Below are 21419 nucleotides of genomic sequence, written 5' to 3'. Positions count from 1 at the left end.
TCGGCCGCTCTGTGCCTGTGTTTGAGGGCTCTCAGCTCTGCACACCTGCCCAGCCTCTCGCAGCAAGCAGGCATCTGAGTATCTCCCATTGGGAGCTACTGGGAGGATTAAAGCAGATAATCCCCCGCAGGAAGGCTCCTAGTGCCATGCCCAGCACACAGCAGGACTATCCAAGCTGGTTGCTCAAGGGAGGCCTGCCTCCAGCCTGGTCTGGACCACAGAGTTCCTTTGATTCCAACCAGAGGGCCTCTCAAGGGAACTGCTCTGAGCTGCAGGTGTGAGGGAAGCCCTAGGAGGGTGGCTCATTCTCCTGAGAGCACCAGCAGGGCCGGCAGCTGAGTGCGCATCCTTGCTGCCTCTACCCATCGCTCTGCTCCCATGAGGAGGAGAAGGCATGAGGAGGTCCCCAGGCCAGATGTCTGCAAATCAACAAACTGCCTTTTTGGCTCATTTAATTGTGTCGTGGGTGCCCTGATGCCCAAGACATCCTTGGCTGTGGCTTCGGAAATGCTGGTGACGCAGGAGAGCCACTTCAAAGGATGCACTTGGACAAGAAGAAAGCACATATGAAAGCCCCCTCCAGCCCCCTCCAAGGGAGGTGTCCAGCCCCCTTGTTCTCCAGCCCCCTCCAAGGGAGGTGTCCCCAGAGTGCAGAGGAACACGTGAAGCAGGGAGCGCGGGAGTGGGGGGTGCAGCAGAGGATGGCTGTGCTGCTCCTGCAGATCTGATCACATCTGCTGTCATTGAAGTCCACCCCTGCACCCTTCAACCCACAGCAGACTATGGAGCTACCTGAGTTCAAATCCTGACTCCACCACTTACTGGCTGTGAGACCTCAGGCACACGGCTCAAACCCTCTGCCTCAGTTTCCTCACCTGGAAAATGCTGATAATCACAGCACCTAGCTGTAGGGTTGTTAGGAGGATTAAATGAGTTAACCCATAAAGCGCTTGGAACAGTACCTGGCATGGAATGAGTGATCAACGAATGGCAGCTTCTGTTGATTGTCATCATCGTCATCATCATCCTGGCCAAGGCCATCCTCTCACCTTAGCCCTGTTCTATTACATTGCCAAGTACCAAAGCCACATTGAGGGTACAGCAATCCCAGCGCATGTGAAACAGCCCCAGCCCCAAGCCTACTGCCACCAAGGGCCATTTCTAGAGCCATAGCATCCACCCCAATCTGGAGTCTGCCTGACTCCAGCCCGAGATCTCAATGTTCTTTGGACACAGTCTGCTGGGTCTCCCCCAGCCTTGCTTCACACACTCCAGGCCCTGCTTTTTGCAAGCCACCTCTGGCCTTGACCAACTTTCCCCACCCCAGAGCTACCATGCAATGTGGGGTCAGTGGCCTTTGGTGCCTAGCCCTGCCCCTCCATGGGGTCACGCTCTACTCCTCAGCCCAGGCTAAACCAAAGATGCAAGTGTGGCTCCAGCCCCTGTCATCAGATTCACGGCCCAACACTGTCAGCACCAATAACAGAAAATCCATCAGCTATCCCCAAGTCCCGAGCCAGCATCTTCTGGCTTCCAAACCAAGTCAATTTAACATCTGACACTTGTGGCAAGAGTTTGCATCCAGAAAGGCACTCTCCTTTTGGCTTTACAAGCCTTGCTGACAATTCCCCACCCAGCCTCACATGGTGGACAGAGGCGAAGGGCTCCCTACCGGCTCCCTCTGTGGTACCCGGTGCCTGCCTCCCATCCATGCCCCCTTCCTCTGCTCCCATCTGGACTGCCAGAGGGGACACCCGCAGCCCAGCACATGTGCCCCCCTCTCTCAGGACCACCACACACACTTAAAGGAAAGGGTTGTGAAATGATCATTTGGTCTTACTTTCTGGGAACAAAAGCCCGAGCAAGTCTCCACGGTCACATTGGCCTGTATCAGGGAGCTGGGGAAGGCATGTGTGATATTCTCTGGCAGTCGGAAGCATCCGCGGTAGGTGGCGGTCCGCCCTGCGGGGAAAGAGAGGGGTTTCTGGTAAGAGATGGTGTCCAGTTGTTGGTGCCTGTCACCAGGGAAAATGCTGGCTTTAGGTCCTGAGACAGGTATAAATAAACTTACGAGGCGAGTTCAAATCAGGGAGGGAAAACGGCCCTGCACGGGACATAGTCATGCTGAGCTTCTGAGAGAAACCAGGCATCAGCACCTTGACCGTCCAGGGTCATCTACAAGGGACCACTTGGCTGAAACTGCAGCGCTCAGCTCTTGCTTCTGCCAGTTCTCCATAAGTCATTCCTTCCTCCCTTCCTTCCTCCCTCCCTCCCTCCTTTCCTCCCTTCCTTCCTTCCTCCCTCCCTCCCTTCCTTCCTTCTCTTGCTTCTGCCAGTTCTCCATTCCCTCCCTCCCTCCCTTTCTTCCTTCCTTCCCTCTCCCTTCCTTCCTTCCTTTCTTCCTTCCTTCCTTCCCTCTCTTGCTTCTGCCAGTTCTCCATAATGCCAGCCTGCCTGCCTGCCTGCCTGCCTGCCTGCCTACCTTCCTTCCTTCCTTCCTCCCTTCCTTCTCCTTCCTTTTCCTTCCTTCCTTCCTTCCTTTCTTCCTTCCTTCAACAAATTTGGATGGTGCATTTACTAGGTGCCAGATTCCTCCCATGGTAGGTGACCTGAGAGGCTGATATTGTGAAAAATTCAATGTCCTACCGGAAGATGCATTAAAAGAAAAGCAGACATGGAAATCTGAAACCCGGCCATGTTTGTTCTTGCTGTGCCGTTGGAGTCATACCACTGCTTTGCCTCTTTGCAAGGTTTGCCTCTCTCTGATCTTGAACTCCCACTCAATTTCTAGGAACACTCCTCAAGCCCATGTTACAAAGAAGCCTCCTGCCAAGCCTCCTGCTGCTCTGTAGAGCCTCCAGGTGGAAAAGTCCAGTGCCCTAGCAGGCTTCCTTGGAGCTGAACAAACTTTCTGGAATGTTCTTGCACCAACTGCTCGTATTTCTTCCAGACTCATCAGGGTTTCTCTAGATGGCATCCTGATTATTACCCCATGCTCCTCTCTACACGGGGTCTCCCAGGGCTCAGTATCTCCCCTGGCTCTCTAGGTGCCACACCACGTGATGCAAACAGAAACCCTTTTACCAGCCAGAATCTGCCAAGTAGGACCAAACCCTGGATCTGGAAGCCCATCTCAACTGACCACAGCACCTGTGGTGCACGTGTCAGGGCACGACCTATTAGGGCACAGACACCAGCCTAGTGTGGGGAAAACATCAGGGCTTAGGGTTTTAAGTGCTTAGGTTCAAGTCCTTGCACTGCCAGTGACTAGCTCTGCAACTCTGCCATGTCTCGGGCTCAGACTCTCAATTTCCTCACCTACATACAGCGTAGCTCCTAGGGTTGTCATGAGGAACAATGTATACCCACACACATCCCCTGATGGGGCCGTGTCTCCCCACCACCGTGTGTCTGCCCTGGCTTTTGGTGTCAAGGTCGAGGGTGGTGGCAGGTGCTGGGCTCACAAAACTCTTTCCTGTTCTTTGGCATGATTGATGCCCCAAAGAACAAACATTTCAATGGACTGGGCACTGGTCCTCAACCAGCTCCACGGGGATAGAACAGACAATGGGGAGAGTCATCAGGGTAGGCACAATCCAGATATGGGGGGAGGGATCAAGATTTCAGCGAGCCCTGGGCCACAGGGAGGGACAAAAGGGGGCCATGAGGCCTCCAGAACACAGCTCCTGGGGGGAAGCTACATCCTGGGTGACCCCTGTGTTCCCCACACCAAGCCCTGATCCTGACACACAGCAGGTGCCCACTACGTGGTGAGCGAATGAATGAACTGAATGAGATAAAGCAGGAAGGCACTGCATATACTGCAACAGGTGAGTGGTCCATGAGCTGCTAAAGAAGGAAGCGCTGGCTGCCTCCACACTTCACTGATGCGACTCTCAGGACACAGGTTGTCACCTGGTACAGTCCAGTCTCCCTCATTCCCCAGGTGGGAGCCTGAGGGTCACTTGGCAGAATGACGCCTCCAAGGCGAAGACGTTGATGACTTGCTCAGAACCCACTCTGATTCCAACCTGGGGAGCAAATTCATGGGTCTTACTCCTTGTGAATGCTCCTTGCTGGCAGAAGCTGCAGCTCACAATGGTGGTCACCTGGTCACCTCTTGAGAGAGATCCTGTCAGCTCATCCCCTCAGGAAGGGGGCAGGAAGGCAAAGGTACCTCACGGGGGGCTCCACAGCCTGCCCAAAGAGGCAGCTAGGACACCATCTTCAACACTAACCATGACAGCAAGTCCAGCCAACTCCGGATCTAGGGCTGGCTTGAATGATTGGACCATCTGTCTCTTAATCCATGGGCAACCTAAAGCAAAACAAGTGCCTTTCAGAATCAATTACTGAGCAGGCAGATGGGGCTGGGAGGGCCGCCGGGAGTCCACATATAGAATTGATCTTACTTGGGGGCAGGAACGTTGTTTGAAACCAAAGAAATAAAAGCTCCAAGAAGCCAGCGAGGAGCAGTTTGGTCCTCAGGAAGCCCATTTGCATGTCCAGGTGACAGGATAGGACTGTGCCCATGTGCCATGGCAAACCCCTGTATGAGGTCAGGGCCTGGCAGAGTAGGTGTCGGTGAGACACTGTCAAGTTCATGGTGTCACTAGTGAACCTGTCAGCTAAACGATGTGTTGTCAGTTTCTCTGCGCCTGTCCCCATTGCCCCATCTGGACCCCTGAGCTCCCAGACACATCCTGTCTGAATGCAAGAGGCATCTAAGAAGCCCCGGTCAGCTGGGGTCAAACACGGAGCAGCTCTTCTGGGCACTGTGACCCCACAGACAGTTGCCAGCTAGGGTGGCCTTTAGGTTCACCCACGGTTCTCAGGGCTCGGCTTCTGTGCTGCTTGGAAAACTCACTCCCTGCTAGGACAGCCCTCCCCAGAACCCCTGTGAAGCCTTAGCTTTTGATCCAATACCTTTTTTTTTTTTTTTTTTGGAGACAGAGTCTCACTCTGTCGCCCAGGCTGGAGTACAATGGCATGATTTTGGCTCACTGCAACCTCCACCTCCCGGGTTCAAGCGATTCTCCTGCCTCAGCCTCCTGAGTAGCTAGGATTACAGGCACCTGCCACCACATCCGGCTAATTTTGTATTTTTAGTAGAGACGGGTTTTCACCATGTTGGTCAGGCTGGTCTCGAACTCCTGACCTCATGATTCGCCCGCCTTGGCCTCCCAAAGTGCTGGGATTACAGGCGTGAGCCACCGCGCCCGGCTGATCCAATACCTCTTTACCTGGGCTCTGCCCCATTCTTGAACTAATCCGTCAGCTCTCCTGGAGCCCTGTTACTAGGGCATGACCAGAGGCGGTCATGTCCATGAGTCAGTGAGCCTGGACCCTGGGCTGTGCCTCTGCCTCCATCACCACTGTCCTACCCTTGCCAGTGGTGGGGGTGGTCTCCCAGGCTCTGACTCCTTCCCAATCTGCCTCTCCCAGCCATGAAAAGAATGGCCCCCAGCATGTGCAACAGTGCACAGCCCTATTATTTTACAAAGGAGCCTTCTGTGATTAGAGGAAGCGGATTTGTGCTCATCATCTTGCAGTGAGGACAAACCTGAGTTTCCCATTCCTCCTTTGAGCTGGGCCCCTTCAGGGCCATCGCTACTTGATAGCCGTTTGCACTGAAATTCCTTGGAGTCCAATCTTGCTGCCTGACGTGTCAGCTTGGTTGATTGTTTCCTCCTGAGTTCTACCACTTTGAACTGTGGGCTCAGCACTCAGTGAGAATTCACCTTTGGGCACCCCTACGCCTGGGTTGGTGGCACAACTCTCAAGGGGACACTGCATTTGCCTCTGCCAGAACCTCCAGGTGGCCCAGAGCCAACTTTTATGTTGAAACTTTCAGGCAGATCATATAAATTTGAACCCCCAAATGCATACAAATGCAAGCCTGTGGTTACAAATCCTTAGGAAGATTTTTGTCTTCACCTGAAGCTCAGGTCAAGACAGACAAGCTTTGTTCTAACTCTCTGAATGGGTGGGAGATATATTTTTTTTCATCTAAACTTTCGCTGATTTACATTTCAGTCAAATTGAATCCCACTGTATACAGAAGTTTCAATCCAATTCCTTACCCTGAGAAGCCCAAGGCCTCCTTCCCTATCCTGCTTGGACATTAAGACCCAAACAGAGTGGCCATGCAGCCTGGCGACTTCCCTCCACTGAGCCCCATGGCCACACAGCCTATCTCTAACTCTCTCCACTGTGGGTCTTTGTTCTTTCTTCATTTTTGGATCCAAGGGATTGCCTTAATTTTCTGCTAGTTCAGCTATGCATTTACAATAATGTTTGCTAAATTTTATGCAGCATTTCTAGGTGCTTTATAGTTAGGGAATTTTCTGATTATCTGGCTCACACTATTGCTAGAAATCTAGGTCTCCTGGCTGGGTGCGTGGCTCACGCCTGTAATCCCAGCACTTTGGGAGGCCAAGACAGGCAGATCACCTGAGGTCAGTAATTCAAGACCAGCCTGGCCAATGTGGTGAAACCCCGTCTCTACTAAAAATACAAAAAACATTAGCTGGGTGTGGTGGCAGGTGCCTGTAATCCTAGCTCCTCGGGAGGCTGAGGCAGCAGAATTGTTTGAACCGGAGAGGTGGAGGTTGCAGTGAGCCGAGATTGGGCCACTGCACTCTAGCCTGGCCTGGGTGACAGAGTGAGACTCTGTCTCAAAAATAAAAAATTAAATATAAAAATTAAAAAAAAAGAAAGAAATCTAGGTCTCCCTCTGCAATTTACAAAATAGACCGTAGCTCAGAGAGGGGCAGTGAGCTGCCGGAGGCCACACAGCATGTCTGAGGCATACCCAGGCCCCCTAATCAGTTTATCTCTCCTGCAGGGGACAGGCAAAGGTATGCTTCAGTCATGAACTCAAGCAGTTAAGCCTTTGATGGACCCTAGCCCCATCCCCGCCCTGCCAGGAGCCTGTCCAGTGATGGCAATAGGGAAGGGAGGGCAGAGGTTGGCACAGGTTCTGCCCCAGGTAGTTTGAATGAGAGGTTGTGGGGGATGGGCAGCCAGAGCGGGTGGGACAGACGGACAAAGCTCAGGGAGAGGCTGGCACACTCACGCTTCCTGGAGCCCGGCTGCAGCTCGTCCACACGGTACACGGAGAGCCGGTCCACAGCCCCGCACACAGAGCCCTTCTCGCCTTTGCACTCGTGGTTACACTCTTCCAGCCCGACGCTCATCGCCGGCAGCCGGTTCCCGCAGTAACACTCCGCCCCAGCCTCCAAGCCGGCGTAGACATAGGACCTGCAGGGAGACGGCCTGGGTGAGTCCAGACCTTGGCCTAGAGCTAGGGCTGGGGTCTAAACTGCAGACTGTTTCAGCTTGATGTAGATTAGAAAGTATGTTTTTTTTTGTTTTTTGTTTTAATTATACTTTAAGTTTTAGGGTACATGTGCACAACGTGCAGGTTAGTTACATATGTATACATGGGCCGTAAGGACCTTGTCTTTTCCTTCTCCAGCCTCAGATTCTCCACCTGTATAAGAGGGATAACTCATTGCTACCTGGCAGACTGTGGAGAGGATTTATGTGGGTCATGCAATGGCAACTGAGTCTGGAGTCGGGAAACGGACTGGACTTGAAGCTGAGTTTGGGTCTAGGTGAACAGGCAGGGGCCACAGCCATCAGCCTATGGCTGGCCTTAGGAATCAGTCTCTAGCCAGACTCAAGGGCCACCAGGCTAAGTTCAGGCAACAGTCTTTCCTTTGTGATAAACGAATGGAACCAGCCCCGTTGGTCCCTCTTGCCAGCCCCGAGCTCTGCCCTGCAGAGTGCCGTGGTTACAGGTTATAATGGGTCGAAATCTGTGATGTGCCTGTAAGCTGGTTCTCAGTATGCGACAGGGAGAGCTCTGGTTTGTACTGTTTGCCAATTTCTGTGATGTAAACACTCCCACTATATAGAAGATGTTAAGCTCCCAGTGGTTTTATAATGGGCTCACAACAACTCTAAAAATTTAACAGCTTACTCTGGTGAGCGGCCGTGAGCTGGTCTGAAGTGCCTGCCACATGTCACATCTTGTTACACATGGGCCCTACTGCACAGCCCCCATCTCCACAGCCATTTCTCTACTTACTTTGACCTAGTAATACCGTAGGTAAAGAAAGGTTGGAAACAGAACCCTCAATGAATCACACAGGACTTCAGCTACAGAAAGCAGTCAACACTTTCAAATCAGTGGATTTAGATGTGAAAAGCCCAGACTGAAAATCCAAACACAAGCTTCAAGTCCCCATTTGACCACGTCCTGGCGGTGAGACCCTGAACATGACTTACCATCTCTGAGTCTCAGTTTCCTGATCTATTAGGAGACTAAAAAGAGAATGTATCATCCTGTTTCCACCTTATCTAGACCATAACGTATGTTTATGTAAGGACCTTGTCTTTTCTTTCTCCAGCGTCAGTTTCTCCATCTGTAAAATGGGGATAACTAATTGCTACCTGGCTGACTATGGAAAGAATTTATGTGACATAACAAAGGTGAGGCCGGGTGTGGTGGCTCATGCCTGTAATCCCAGTACTTTGGGAGGCCGAGGCGGGCAGATCATGAGGTCAGGAGATTGAGACCATCCTGGCTAACACAGTGAAACCGCATCTCTACTAAAAATACAAAAAATTAGCCCGGCGTGGTGGTGGGTGCCTGTAGTCCCAGCTACTCGGGGGGCTGAGGCAGGAGAATGGCCTGAACCCAGGAGGTGGAGCTTGCAGTGAGTGGAGAACGCGCCACTGCACTCCTGCCTGGGCAACAGAGCGAGACTCCGTCTCAAAAAAAAAAACAAAGGTGAAAAAAATCTGTGGGAGAAATAAGTGAAGAGGGAAGTCTGATTCTGTTTAACCCACCTCTCTCAGATGTGTGTGTGTGTGTGCAGCACACACAGACACACAGTCAGTTGTGAGGGCCTTGACATTAGGGACCATTCCCCTGGCACATGACAAGTGTCTGGCAACTACTGGGTGAGCTGGAAGTATCAGAAAAAGTAAACCTTGTTATAGACACAAGGTGAAAATACTTTTCCTACCAGAGCTGGAAAGATCCTCTCAGAGAAATCTCAGTTAAAGCCCTTTATCTTATTGTAAAATATATAAGTAAACTGAGGCCCAGAGAAGGAAAAGAACTCACCAAAGTCACACGCTGAGTCCCTGCTATGGTTGGACTGGAAGTCACATCTCCCTGCACCCAGCACAAGCACCCAAGCTCCCAGCACCCAGGTCATCACCCAACTCCCAGCACCCAGGCGGTCACCCAGCTCTCAGCACCTAGGCCATCACCCAGCACCCAGGTCATCTGCCAACAAACTTTCTTTCTTCTGGAAAACTGGGATCTGAGCAGTGAGTTCCAATTATGCTATGACAGCCAACTGGTAGCTGATATGCCTCCTCATTCTGGAACTGTCCCTGGACCTTCCTGCCTCTAAAATCAACAGTCCAGGGCCCCAGCACTCACCGCTCAGCACACGCATCCTGGCAGTGGGAGACAGTCATCTTTCTCAAGTCATAAAACACAGCTCCTTTCAGAGTCCTCTCGTGGCCATCGTCACTGAAGCATCCAATGTAGGTGCCTGCAGAAAGGGAAGCATGGCTAAGACCAGAGGCCCAGGAATCATGGGCCCACCCTTAGGAAAAGCCAGGGGAACCTCTGCCTTCCTGGCCAAGGCCACTCCCAGAGAAACCCGGGAGATGAGTGCTGCAGGCTACCTCCCTCCCCCTCAGTGCTGAGCCAAGTGAGCATCTGACACTTCCCTCTTGTTTGTTTCCTGCCCATTTTCTCTTTTTTAATGGCCCACTGTCCACCCTGACGGCTCTGCCGGGAGCCAGGCGTCGGCCTGACCACTGCTTTCTTCCACTACCCCAACTCAGAAGTTGGGAAGGCTGGATTACCTCTCATGGACTCTACCCCTCCTCTCTAGCCCTGCCCTCCCTGGGCTCAGAGAGGCCTCTCTACCTTGGCAAATGCCCTGAGAGACAGGGTCGTTGCCTCCTTGGGGGCCAGAGAGAAGAAATCAGTTAGGGCAAGTTTGATTTTAGCAAATTTAAGGAAGATCTTTCAAATGGGGAAAGCTATCTCAAGATAAAGTCTGTCGTCCCAAGAGGGAGTAAGGCCCCATCTCTGGAGTGTGTCCGCAGAGTCTGTTAAGAATGGGAGCAAGTGTCCTGTGTGGGAAACAACAGGGCCAAGTGACCGCAGAGGCCTCTCCAGGCTGGTCACCTGCACACATCCCTGGAAGGGGATACTGGGGACACTCATGCTGCAGTGAGAAGCCAGCCGTGCACGCGCCAGTGAGAGTCTGTCACAGCCCTGCCCTGCCACCCCGAGGGAGGGAGACATCTCCCAGAGATGCACAGAGAAGTTGGGAGATGGCAGTCCCGATGCAAACGCGGGTAGGCATGTAAATGTCACGCACACCAGTGTTTTGAAGGAGCGGCATGGGAATTTGCAAACACGCCGTCACACAGTCCCCAAGCCGTGAACGCACACCCACAATAGCTGCGCCGAGATCTGGATCAGGCACCTGTGATAAAGACGCTGCACGTCTCCCCAGGAAGGGCCGCGTTCCGCTCATCCATGTCACCTGGGGAGCGCACCACTGCCTCCAGAGAAATTAGGCTGTGTCTGGGAAGTAACATGCCCAGGACCTCCCAGCAGCCTGCCAGTGGCCCCCAAGCGGCTTTTTAGTGAGGAGAAAAGTCCTGATGGTCCACAGGCCTGGATGCTCTGTGAGGGCAGGGGAGACTGTCTCTGTTCCTGCCAAGAGCCTGGTCCACGGCAGCGGCTGGGGGAGTGGGGCCACCGCTGAGTGGCCTAGGGGAGGAAGTCTGCCAACCATCCACTTCTGGGCCTGAATCGGGGAGTGACTTTTCTTTGTACTTAGCAGAGAAGCCTAAATACAAAGAAGGGGGCCAGGTGCTGTGGCTCACACCTATAATGCCAGCACTTTGGGAGGCCGGGGCGGGTGGATCACTTGAGATCAGGAGTTCGAGACCAGCCTGGTCAACATGGTGAAACCCCGTCCCTACTAAAAATACAAAAAATATATACATACCAAAAATTAGCTGGATGTGGTAGCACACACCTGTAATCCCAGCTACTCCAGAGGCTGAGGCAGGAGAATCACTTGAACCTAGGAGGTGGAGGTTGCAGTGAGCTGGGATCATGCCACTGCACTCCAGCCTGGGTGACAGAGCAAGACTCTGTCTGAATATGTATATATGAATGAACAATTATAGTACGATTTATTATCCATGGGGACTAGCAGTAATGCACGAAGTACATAAGTATATATATGTGTGTGTGTATATATATATATATAAAGTCAGGACGGTCTTACTGACTGCACCAAGGTGCAATATCCAGGGCCCTAGGTTAAGGCAAAGCAGAGGAGAACAAGCAAGATGGCAGGAGACAGGACTCCCCACCACACCAAGACCCAAGGGACCCAGGAGCCCCTCGGACCACAGAACCCCAGGGCTGAGGAGGGAACAACGGCCACCTTCTCCAGTGTTTGCCAAAGGGTCTGGCTCCCTGCCAGGCTCTTGAGCCTCTTGAGGTCACCTTCATCTGGGGACGCCCATCAGCACCCATGGCCACGCCCACAGGCACATGCTACTGCCCTCCACTGCCCAGACATCCAGTCCCACCTGCATCTCTCTACTTCTGTAAGTCTCAGGTCCACCGCCACCAGCACGGACCACTGCACAGAGCTTTCACCCGGGTCAGTGGGAATGGATCCTTCTCCTCTGCCTGCCTACTTAGTAAAAGAAAACTAATATTTGAGAAATTTCTGATGGGTTGCTCAGCAAAGAAGTTCCATTTCAGCTTTCAATTAAACAGCCAAAGCATAAGCTCAGGATTATTAAACATTTATCATTGTAGATGGGAAATTAACCACAAGGTTTTCAAGGTGCTTGGGCTCAAGACCTTCCCAGACTGAGACTGCACGTGGCTGTACGTGCTTCCCAGGCTGTACATGCTTCTGAGGAAGTGGATGGAGACAGCCTTTGGGAATAGGCTCCACCACTATCTGGCTGTGCAACCTGGGATGTGCAGCTGCCTCTCTCTGAGCCTCAACTTCCCCATCTATAAAATGGGGATATGGTTCCAATTCCATGAGGTAGTTGTGAAAATTCCATAAGGTAACACATGTAAAATGTCTAATACAAGGCTTGGCATGCAGTAATTACTCAGCAGCGATTGTTTTTACTGTTAATATATTGTTATTAATAATGAAAACATTTAAATTACTTTTCTTCCCAGAAACTCAAATTCTTCATCATTAAAACAGTGATAGCGGCATTTACATCATAAGGCGGTTTGAAGATTAAATTAAATGAGATAACAGACATATGTCTATACAATACAATGCTTGGCACATAACAGATGTCCAAATAAATAACAGCCATTATTATTCTGATCCTACACTCTAACCTGGGACGTGTGATGGATGGATCAGTAAATATTAGCTGAATAATTAATACGTTAATAAAAGAGAGAAAAAAAATTGTTTCAAGCAGTCAGGCTCTGGTTCTTCTGGAAACAGGGAGTGTTTCCAGGCTGTGACCAGCCGGCCATTTGATGGAGCTCACCGGCGTGGAGGGCGAGCCCGGGCCTGGCTGGCCCCGTCTCAGTGTGCGACGGGGATAAAAGAGGAGGCGAGCTCTTTTATCTGGACGCAGAATGAACAGCTTTTCTAACCCCCCGACAGAGGCGAGAATGTTCAGGAAAGAAAGAACTTCCGAGGGATACACTGGGACCCATTCTGAGGAGGATTTATTCCTTTCAGCTGAAATGGAGGCATTGCATTATTGTCTGTGAGTCTGCATCTGTTCATTTGCACATCAAAATGGACATACCGTGAGGCTAGTAACGACGGCTTTGAAGATATTGGAATGTCTTTGGAAATTACTATCAATAAAAAACAAACTGGCTATGGAGAAGTTACTATTTTTCCCCTAGTAAACTTACTGACATTTTATTCCATTATGGATGTTGTCCAAGGTATAATGAAATGCTCAGTGATTGATGGAGCCTCCTGCAGCTTCCGCGCCTTACAGGATCCCCTTTCAGGAGGATGGCGGGCTGCCCGGGCCACAAAGAGACACCCGCTTTGTTTGAGGCCCCAGCAGCTGTCCTGAGGGCTGGGCTGCGGGCTACTCTCCACCAGTGAGGCCGGACTGCCTGTGCTTGGCCCATGGAGCCCCACGACAGGAAGGGGCCCAGAGGGATTGCAGGCCAGCACCCTGCCTTCCCCCATTCTCTGATGACCATCAGAGCACAGCCCCCCCAGACTCGGTTCTTTTGCTGTTCAAAGGAGAGCAAATTCTTCCTTCAGTCCTGGCACACATTCACAATACTTGACAACCTACGGAGGGCACTGACCATTCAGAATTGCCACCATTTGGCACTGGAATCACATTAACCCTCTCTTTGCTGGATAAGGGGGAGGTCTGGGGGCCACTGGGGAGGCAGCCAGAGTGTAGACGGCACCCCAGCGGCCCAGGGCAGGAACCATTTACCAGCCAACCTGGAAGTATTGCAATTATTGTAACAACTGATAAGACCATAGTGGTATATAAATTTGGATATCAGTCCTGCTTATATCTAGCCAAAATCTCTCTAGCTTTTGCTAGAGCCCCTTCCATCACTTCTGTAAGTCATTAGGGGTAACTTAAAGTAAAGGGGGGCTCACTGCTTCCCTGAGACATATACACTCTGCACTCAGGGCTGAGCCCTCCCCTCTGCTGGTCACTTCTATTTTTATTTTTATTATTATTTTATATATTTTTTGCGACAGGGTCTTGCTCTGTCGCCCAGGCTGGAGTGCAGTGGCGCGATCTCGGCTCACTGCAACCTCTGCCTCCCGGGTTCAAGCGATTCTCCTGCCTCAGCCTCCCAAGTAGCTGGAATTACAGGCACGTGCCACCACGCCTGGCTAATTTTTGTATTTTTAGTAGAGACAGGGTTTCACCATGTTGGCCAGGCTGGTCTCAAACTCCTAGTCTCAGGTGATCCGCCTGCCTCGGCTGGGCGTGGTGGCTCACGCCTGTAATCCTAGCACTTTGGGAGGCTGCTGGTCAGTTATAAAGGTCACTTCTCACTGAGTCCACAGCCCACTTCGCACGTGCCTCTAGCAGACCTCGGCCGTGCTTTGTAGAAATAATTTGGGTGCATGTCTGACTCTATCACCAGACTGAGCTCCTCCAGGGCACAGTGAGGTGCACACGGAAGACTCATTTGGTGGCTCATCAGTAGGCGTGGAATGAAGGCAATGAAGAGAGGAACTGAGCCCATTATGCCCAAGGTCACATGCCCAATAAGTGGCAATACACAGGTCTATTTTTAAAACGTGTGCATTTTACATGGCTTCCTCTCAAGTAACGTTGACTCCTGCCGGTCACGTATACTTTAGTCCAAAGAAGTTTCACTGATAAAACCTGCACAGAGACCCAGTCTCTTGGTGTGTTGCGGAGAGTTTGCAGAAATCATGCCTGTGTCAAATGAGCTGAAGCGTCAGCTCCTCATTCCTCCCTCCCTTCTGACACACGAGCCTTGCTGAGAAATCCTACAGCAAGTGCGATGGCCTGAATGATTTCTGAAGGAACTTCCTTCCACAGCGACATGAACCCACAGCCCTCCAGTCTTTATTTGGCTGAGCTACCAGTCAGTCTCCTAAAGTAAGGACAGCTTGGGCTCCGTTCTCTTCCACAGAACCTTCTCGTCATGATCAAAAGAAAGCCAAACTCCTAGGCCTGGCACTCGTGGCCCTCCCTAACCCAGGCCCCAGTGCTCCTCCTGCCTCATCTCCTTTTATATTCTGCCACGTGGTACACTGTGCTCTGAACACACTTATTACAGTCCAGAGAGCAGTTCCTCTTCTGACTTCGGGTGCAGGGCCCAGTGAGGTGGTGACAGGGATGCTGAGAAGCTGACTGAGCTCAGTCACCCTCCAACTACAACTTCCACGCTTACTGGGAGCTCCCCAAGCACCAGGCACATTTGCTGCGCCCTGCAGAGAGAGTCTGCATAATTCAGCATAAATAGCTCCAACCCGGAGCCAGACTGTCCCCACACTGGCATCCAGCAGTGTGACGATGGTAGACCCTGCCGTGTCCCTTCCATGTCTCCCAGGCCTGCCACTTCCAGCGGGTCCTTTGAGATGTGTATTCTGCTCTGGTACTGAGCCTCCAGCCAGATGAAGTCTGGTTGCCCATTTGTAACCTGCTTGATAACACACTCTTCACTGGCTGCCTTCCCTTCCCTGTCCCACTTCCCGCGCCCCCACTAGTGTTCCCTGGGATCACATCCCAAATATACTGGATGCATGTGAATCCTGGTTTCAGGGTTTGCTTCTAGGGAACCCACACTAAGAGAATAACCTTGGCAATTGACTTAACTTCTCCATGCCTTGGTTTCTTTACCTGCAAAACTGCGATATAATAATAATACCTGTAAACAACAGACTTACAGGTGCATAGGAAATCCCATATGCATTAGCTGCTTTTATTAAGTCATAATAGCTGCCAGTTAGAGTGCCAAATAATATACCGGGGCCTCTGTCCTGGGAGTTCTCAGCTTAAGCATGCATCAGACTCACCTGGAGACAGCGTTAAATACAAAGCCTGCTGGCCCCTACCCCAGAGTTCCTGACTAGGCAACTCCGGGAGAATCTGAGAATTTGCACTTGTGACAAGATCCCAGGCGGAGCTGATGCTGCTGGTCAGGGACCCCACTTTGTGACCCATTCCTCTGTGTTATCACATTTGCTTGTCACAATAGCCCAGGAATGGCGTCTTTAGCTCCATTTCAGGCAGACCTGGTGACATTAAGTGACACGTCTAATTTTTTTTTTTTCTTTTTTTTTGAGACAGAGTCTCCTTCCCAGGCTGGAGTGCAGTGGCCCGATCTCTGCTCACGGCAACTTCTGCTTCCCAGATTCCAGCGATTCTGGTACCTCAGCCTCTCGAGCAGCTGGGATTACAGGTATGCGCCATCACACCCGGCTAATTTTTGTATTTTTAGCAGAGATGGGCTTTCACCATGTTGGCCAGGCTGGTCTTGAACTCCTGACCTCAAGTGATCTGCCCACCTCGGTCTCCCAAAGTGCTGGGATTACAGGCATGAGACACTGCGCCCAACCTATTTTCATATATTCAATGAAACTTGTCCTACTAGATTCTCTGAGATTAAAAAAAAATTGTTGGCCAGGATTCCAGCCAACGTCTGTCTGAATCCAAAGCCGGAGCGCTAAGTGACCTGCTCACAACATCTCAGCCTTGAGCCATGTGGAACTCCAGCTGGTGAGTGAGCAAAACCCTGAAGGACTTCGCATCGCAGGCCCCTTCCTGTCCTGCAGAGCAGAAGGAAAGAACCATCTAGCGGTGAAGGCCACGGGCCTGCAGAGAGAAAGGGGACACCAAACCTGTGACCCTGAACGGGAGTCCTGGGAACAGCTCCCCCAAATGCAGCTGAGCGCCTACCTCGGCTGTGGATGGCGGGCCTGGCAGCCTCGGGGCCCAGGGCGGGCGGTCCCTGGGAGTCACTCATGAAGTGGTGGAACCAGCGGCGACGCAACTGACGCAGCTCCGAGCTGCGGCTCCGGAGCCAGCGGGGGCCGGGCTGGGGCCGGGTCAGGGGGCTCTGCAGCATGTCCACACCCAGCAGCAGCTCTGGGCTGACTCGAGGGTCGTGCAGGGCTCTGCTGTCCAGCAAGCCCACGCCCAGCGCCACGGCGGCCACTGGCAAGGTCTGCAGGGGGCCGGGCGCCCGGGGGCCCTGTGGGAGGGCCACGCGGGCCCGCTGCAGCAGCAGCAGGCTGCCGGTCATCAGGTAGGCAGCCGTGAGGAAGAACAGCAGGAACTGTGTTCGGCGGAGAAACTTCTGGAGTCGGAAGAAAGGTTTGGCCATGCCCCTGGGCAGCAGGGCTCCTGGCTGGAGCCCCGGGATGGCTCCTAGTGCCCAGGTGGGAGGGAGGCCAGGGCCTCCGGAGGCGTCATCCTTGCATCCTGGCTCCTGGCACCTGCCTGTGCTCGCCTGGGGTCACTCACTGTTCCTGCCCCGTTTCCAGTAGGTGTTCAAATGGCACCATTACTTATCTCCAGTGGCCACAGGGTCCTGCAGCTGCAGCCTCTGCCCAGGTGTCAAGGACATCTCCATTCCAGGGCTCTACCGACCCTCATCTCCTGGCGCAGAAACCTGGAAGGTGGAGAAAGAGCACCGAGATGTAATAGGCGGGTCCACTACCTGGCACCCCCAGGCTGGGACACCCTTCACCCTGTGCTTGCTTTATCCAAGGACCAGCTGTGTTGCAGGAGCACTGGACAAAGCCAGGTTTAAATCCCAGCTCTGTTACTGGCCAGCTGTGTGACACTGGGTAGGTTGCTTAACCTTGCTGGGCCTCAGCTTCCCCATCTGTAAAATGGGGACAACAGCTCTCCCCTTGAGGAATAATGAGGAGTCAGTGATGACAGCAATATCAATAAGGGGGAAGAGGAACAGCAGCAGGGGCTCTTCCTCAGCCCTTCCTGTGTGTCAAGCACTCAGCTAAACACTTTACATATTATCTCACTTAACCCTGAAACCAATCCAACAACCTAGAGATATCATATCCCTGTTACACAGATGAGGAAACTGGCAAAAGAAGGCATATTAGCTAGTTTTTCCCAAGCCACACAGCTGGTAAACAGGAGAGCCAAGGTTTTGAAGAGTCTGTGTTCGGAGCCTGGACTCTCAATGACTGCATGGCCCAGCCTGCAATGAGACACTACCACATATAAATGTACCTAGCCCAGGCAGGACTATGTTGCAGATGCTTGATATATGCATGCAATCAGCTGACTCCCAGGGGTGCACTGGAACTGTGAGCCTGGGTTGGAAGGAGCTTCTGCACAGGCTGGTCATTGGCTTTCACACAGGATGGGGCCCAGGGGAGGGAGGGGCTTGTGTAGCCTTCCCAGGTCTCCTGGACTCCAGAGGCCAGAATCAAAGGACCAGGGTAGCGCCTGAGCCGTGCACCTGCAAACAGAGGCTGAGCACCCAGAGAAGAGAAGGCAGAAGGCTCTCTGATCTGCCTTCCATGGGTCTCTCCACTCCCCAGGACTCAGCTGTCACTCTGGGTTTCGGTTCCCATTGGCGGCACCTCTGAAGTGTGCTGTTGGGGTTGGGAGAGGGTTTTGCAGCTGCCACGACCTGGGCTGTTGTGTGAGCAAAGCCCGTAGCACAAGGACAGGCTTATCCCAGAAAAAAAGGCCCCTAGAAGCGTGACTAAGCCACTGCCCGTAACTAACTTGGTCCGGGCCCCCTGCCAGGCCTGTGCAGCCACTCAATGGCTGCTCTGTGCACCAGGGACAGACAGCGGGTGTGAGAGGAAGGACAATGTTTGGGCTGGCATTCCAGGCCCCCAGAAAGCTTGGAGGCTTCAGACAAAGACCCCAGATAGGCATGACCCTCTCTGAGTAAATGGTGAGGGCCGCCAGGTTCCGAGGCCCTCGGGGAGAGCAGAGATCTGGAAATCTGGGTCGGCTGGTCCTTTAGGCTGGGGCGGAGGTAGCAGACTCAGTAATCAGCAAATGAAGGTGGAATTAAACTCTGGGTTGGGAAATTGCAGACGGTTCTCCAGAGCTTCTGTTTTCTAGGCTGATATGTCTGCTAGGCCCACCCCAGACAACCTCATCAGATTTGTAAAACCACAGAGAAAATCCCAAGAAATCCTGACTGATCTCTCTGCCTCCAGCTTTGGACCCTCCAATCCATCTTCCACAAGGCTGCCAGGGTGATCCTCCTCCTAACATGCACATCTGATCATGGCGCGTCCCTGCTTAAAACCCCGTTCAATAGCTCCCTGTGGCTACTGCATAAACTCTAAGCTCCTTAGCATGACATACAAGGGCCCCTTCATGATCCAGCCCATCCAGCCTCATCTCTTGCCAGGTCTCTTCCTTTGGCTTCCCCATCTCACATGCACACGCATGCATGCACGCACACACACGCACACACACACACTCCACATTCCAGCAGAGCCACCGGGAACCGGAACCACAGCACACCTGCCTCGGTGCCTTTGCACAAGCTACCCTTTATTTATGCTGTTTCCTTCCTCTTCACTTATCAAATCCCTGTGTATCCTCTAAGGCTCAGGCCAGATATTGTTCCTCAGAGAAAGCTTCCCTGAAGATTCCTCAGTCTTTCCACAGCCCCTGCTGACCCTCAGCCCGGCACTCACCATCCCGGGGTTGATCAGAACTGTCCATCTACTTGTCGGTTACCCTCCAAAGTCTGTAATCTCCTTAGGGCTGGAGGCCATGCCTCATTCATTTTCCTAACCCCAGCCCCAGCATGAGGCCTGGGAGTGTGGATGCTCAGTGATCATTGTTTATGAATACATCTTAAAAATGAACGAGACCACAGATAAATTGATACGCAAATCCTGACATCAGAAACCTGCTCCTATGGAGTCAGGGCAGTGAAATCTCAAATTCCACTTACCCAGAGCCATGGATGAAGCCTGAAACATGGGAGAGATGGAGCAGTGCATAGGCACAGGCCCCCAGGCGGTCCAGGAACACAGCTTAACGGAGCTGAGGGCTTTCAGACGCATGGAGTTAACAAGAGTGCCTGGGCTGAGCTTTATGTCATCCTTTCTGTGATGTAATTCTATGAGGAGGGGTCTCCAGGTCTGCTCACAAAGGGGCTCCGGTTACAAACTAGGGATCACATTAATCCTGTATAACTGAAGGGAAGAGGGTAGCACTCCTGCTGTGAAAACTTTTCTGATGAGATGGAGCAGAAAGGCAGGCAGGAGTTCAACAATTCGGAATTTTGAAGGCAGGGTATACTGCTGAATTCCGTATAGACTTTCGAGATAGGATTTGGATATACAATACAAGTAGGGCTGGGGTGAGGAGTGGTCAGAGCTGATGAATCAGAATTCAATACATCTCACACAGGGTCCCAAGGTCCTCCAAAGTATTTTCTGGTGCTCCGCCTTCCTAGGAGGGGTTTCCCTGGTCTGCGGAGGTGGGTGCTGGTGTGGACACAACAGACAGCCACGTGCAGGCCAGATTCCCATGGCCCAGGTCTTCTATGAAGCAGGCTGCACTCCCAACTTTTAAAATCACAAAGCAGATTCCTAGCCTGGAAAACTCATTGCGGGTAGACTGGTAGGGAGAAACAAAAGACCGGGCATAGTGGCTCATGCCTGTAATCCCAGCACCTTGGGAGGCCGAGGCGGGTGGATCACAAGGTCAAGAGATGGAGACCATCCTGGCCAACATGGTGAAACCCCGTCTCTACTAAAAATACAAAAATTAGCTGGATGTGGTGGCGGGTGCCTGTAGTCCCAGCTACTCAGGAGGCTGAGGCAGGAGAAATGCTTAAACCTGGGAGGCGGAGGTTGCAGTGAGCCAAGATCACGCCACTGCACTCCAGCCTGGTGACAGAGCAAGACTCTGTCTCAAAAAAAAAAAAAAAAAGCATCAGGAACTTGCAGGAACTTGTCACCCTGCCCTGGACTTCCACCACACTTTATAGCCAACATCACATCACACTGTCTCTCCTCAAGGCTGGCAGCCCCCCTCCAGGGCACGGACCACACCTCGTTTATCTCCATGTTCCCAGATCCCAGCACACAGCTAGCAGGGCAGTGATGGTAAATGTTTGTTAAGTGAATGAACCCAAAAGAGACCTGGGGGTGGGCTGGGAAACTTGGAGCATCTACACAAGGGCTCACAGCCAAGCCACGAGGTAAGTCAGACAGCACAACCGGCCAACACCTGGGGTCGGGGGCAGAATGCTAGCCACTGCTCATCTGCATAGGGCCTGGGAGGCCATCAGCTATACCCACTACACCCGAAAGCCAGCAGGCTGTCCATGACAGTAAACCTACCTCGAGCAAAGCATTGCACAGGGCAGGGCCTCAGGCTCATTGTCCATTAAATGGGGGTAAATATGCTTTATGGGATCGAATTAGGGAGTGGACATGAAACCTCCGCTACTCTGTTCCCTACAGACTGTGGCATGGATTGGTTATGAATGCAAAAGAGGCAAGCAAGGAAAAGCCGGAGGACGGGCCTGTAGTAGCTGTGCCACTGGTGAAGTCAGACTCAAGAGGCCTCTCCCCAGCTCTGAGCCCCCACAGTCCCTGGAGTGCACCCAGGATCCCACTCTTGCTCACAGCTGATCCCCATGCTGAGACTGCTGTTAGCAATTGCTTTGTCAATGCCACCATTTATGAAGCATTTGCAGTGTGAATAGGTTGAACTGGGCTGTGCACTTTACCTGCACCACCTCATTTCCTCCAGACAACCCACCAAGCAAATGCCCCGCATACCCCATTTGAGCACTGAGGTCTCTGAAGCTCAGCCAGGTGATGCACACTGCCTAAAGCCAGACAGCTCAGGGCCAGCACTCA

At 52.3% G+C, this 21419-nt stretch overlaps 1 protein-coding gene across 6 annotated transcripts in view; it reads right to left on the bottom strand.

The window, feature by feature from the left end:
* WSCD1 (WSC domain containing 1) overlaps window positions 1-21419 on the bottom strand; it is a 54978-nt gene that overhangs the window by 26521 nt on the left and 7038 nt on the right. For 3 of the 6 annotated variants that reach the window (XM_016931366.4, XM_016931363.4, XM_016931365.4), the window contains exons 2-5: window positions 16492-17206; window positions 9464-9578; window positions 7079-7263; window positions 1841-1962 (exon numbers count right to left, since the gene is read on the bottom strand). In XM_016931366.4, the coding sequence (XP_016786855.3) occupies window positions 1841-1962; window positions 7079-7263; window positions 9464-9578; window positions 16492-16918 (849 nt within the window). In that variant the 5' untranslated portion in view covers window positions 16919-17206. Of the gene's footprint in view, window positions 1-1840; window positions 1963-7078; window positions 7264-9463; window positions 9579-16491; window positions 17207-19495; window positions 19658-21419 lie in introns of those variants that run through there. The other 3 variants (XM_016931364.4, XM_054670724.2, XM_054670726.2) reach the window with 3 other exon arrangements.

This window comes from Pan troglodytes, chromosome 19 (assembly GCF_028858775.2).
Source record: "Pan troglodytes isolate AG18354 chromosome 19, NHGRI_mPanTro3-v2.0_pri, whole genome shotgun sequence".
NCBI lineage: Eukaryota > Metazoa > Chordata > Mammalia > Primates > Hominidae > Pan > Pan troglodytes.
The sequence above is the reverse complement of the archived record's forward strand: the minus strand, read 5'-3'. Positions and strand labels throughout refer to the sequence as shown.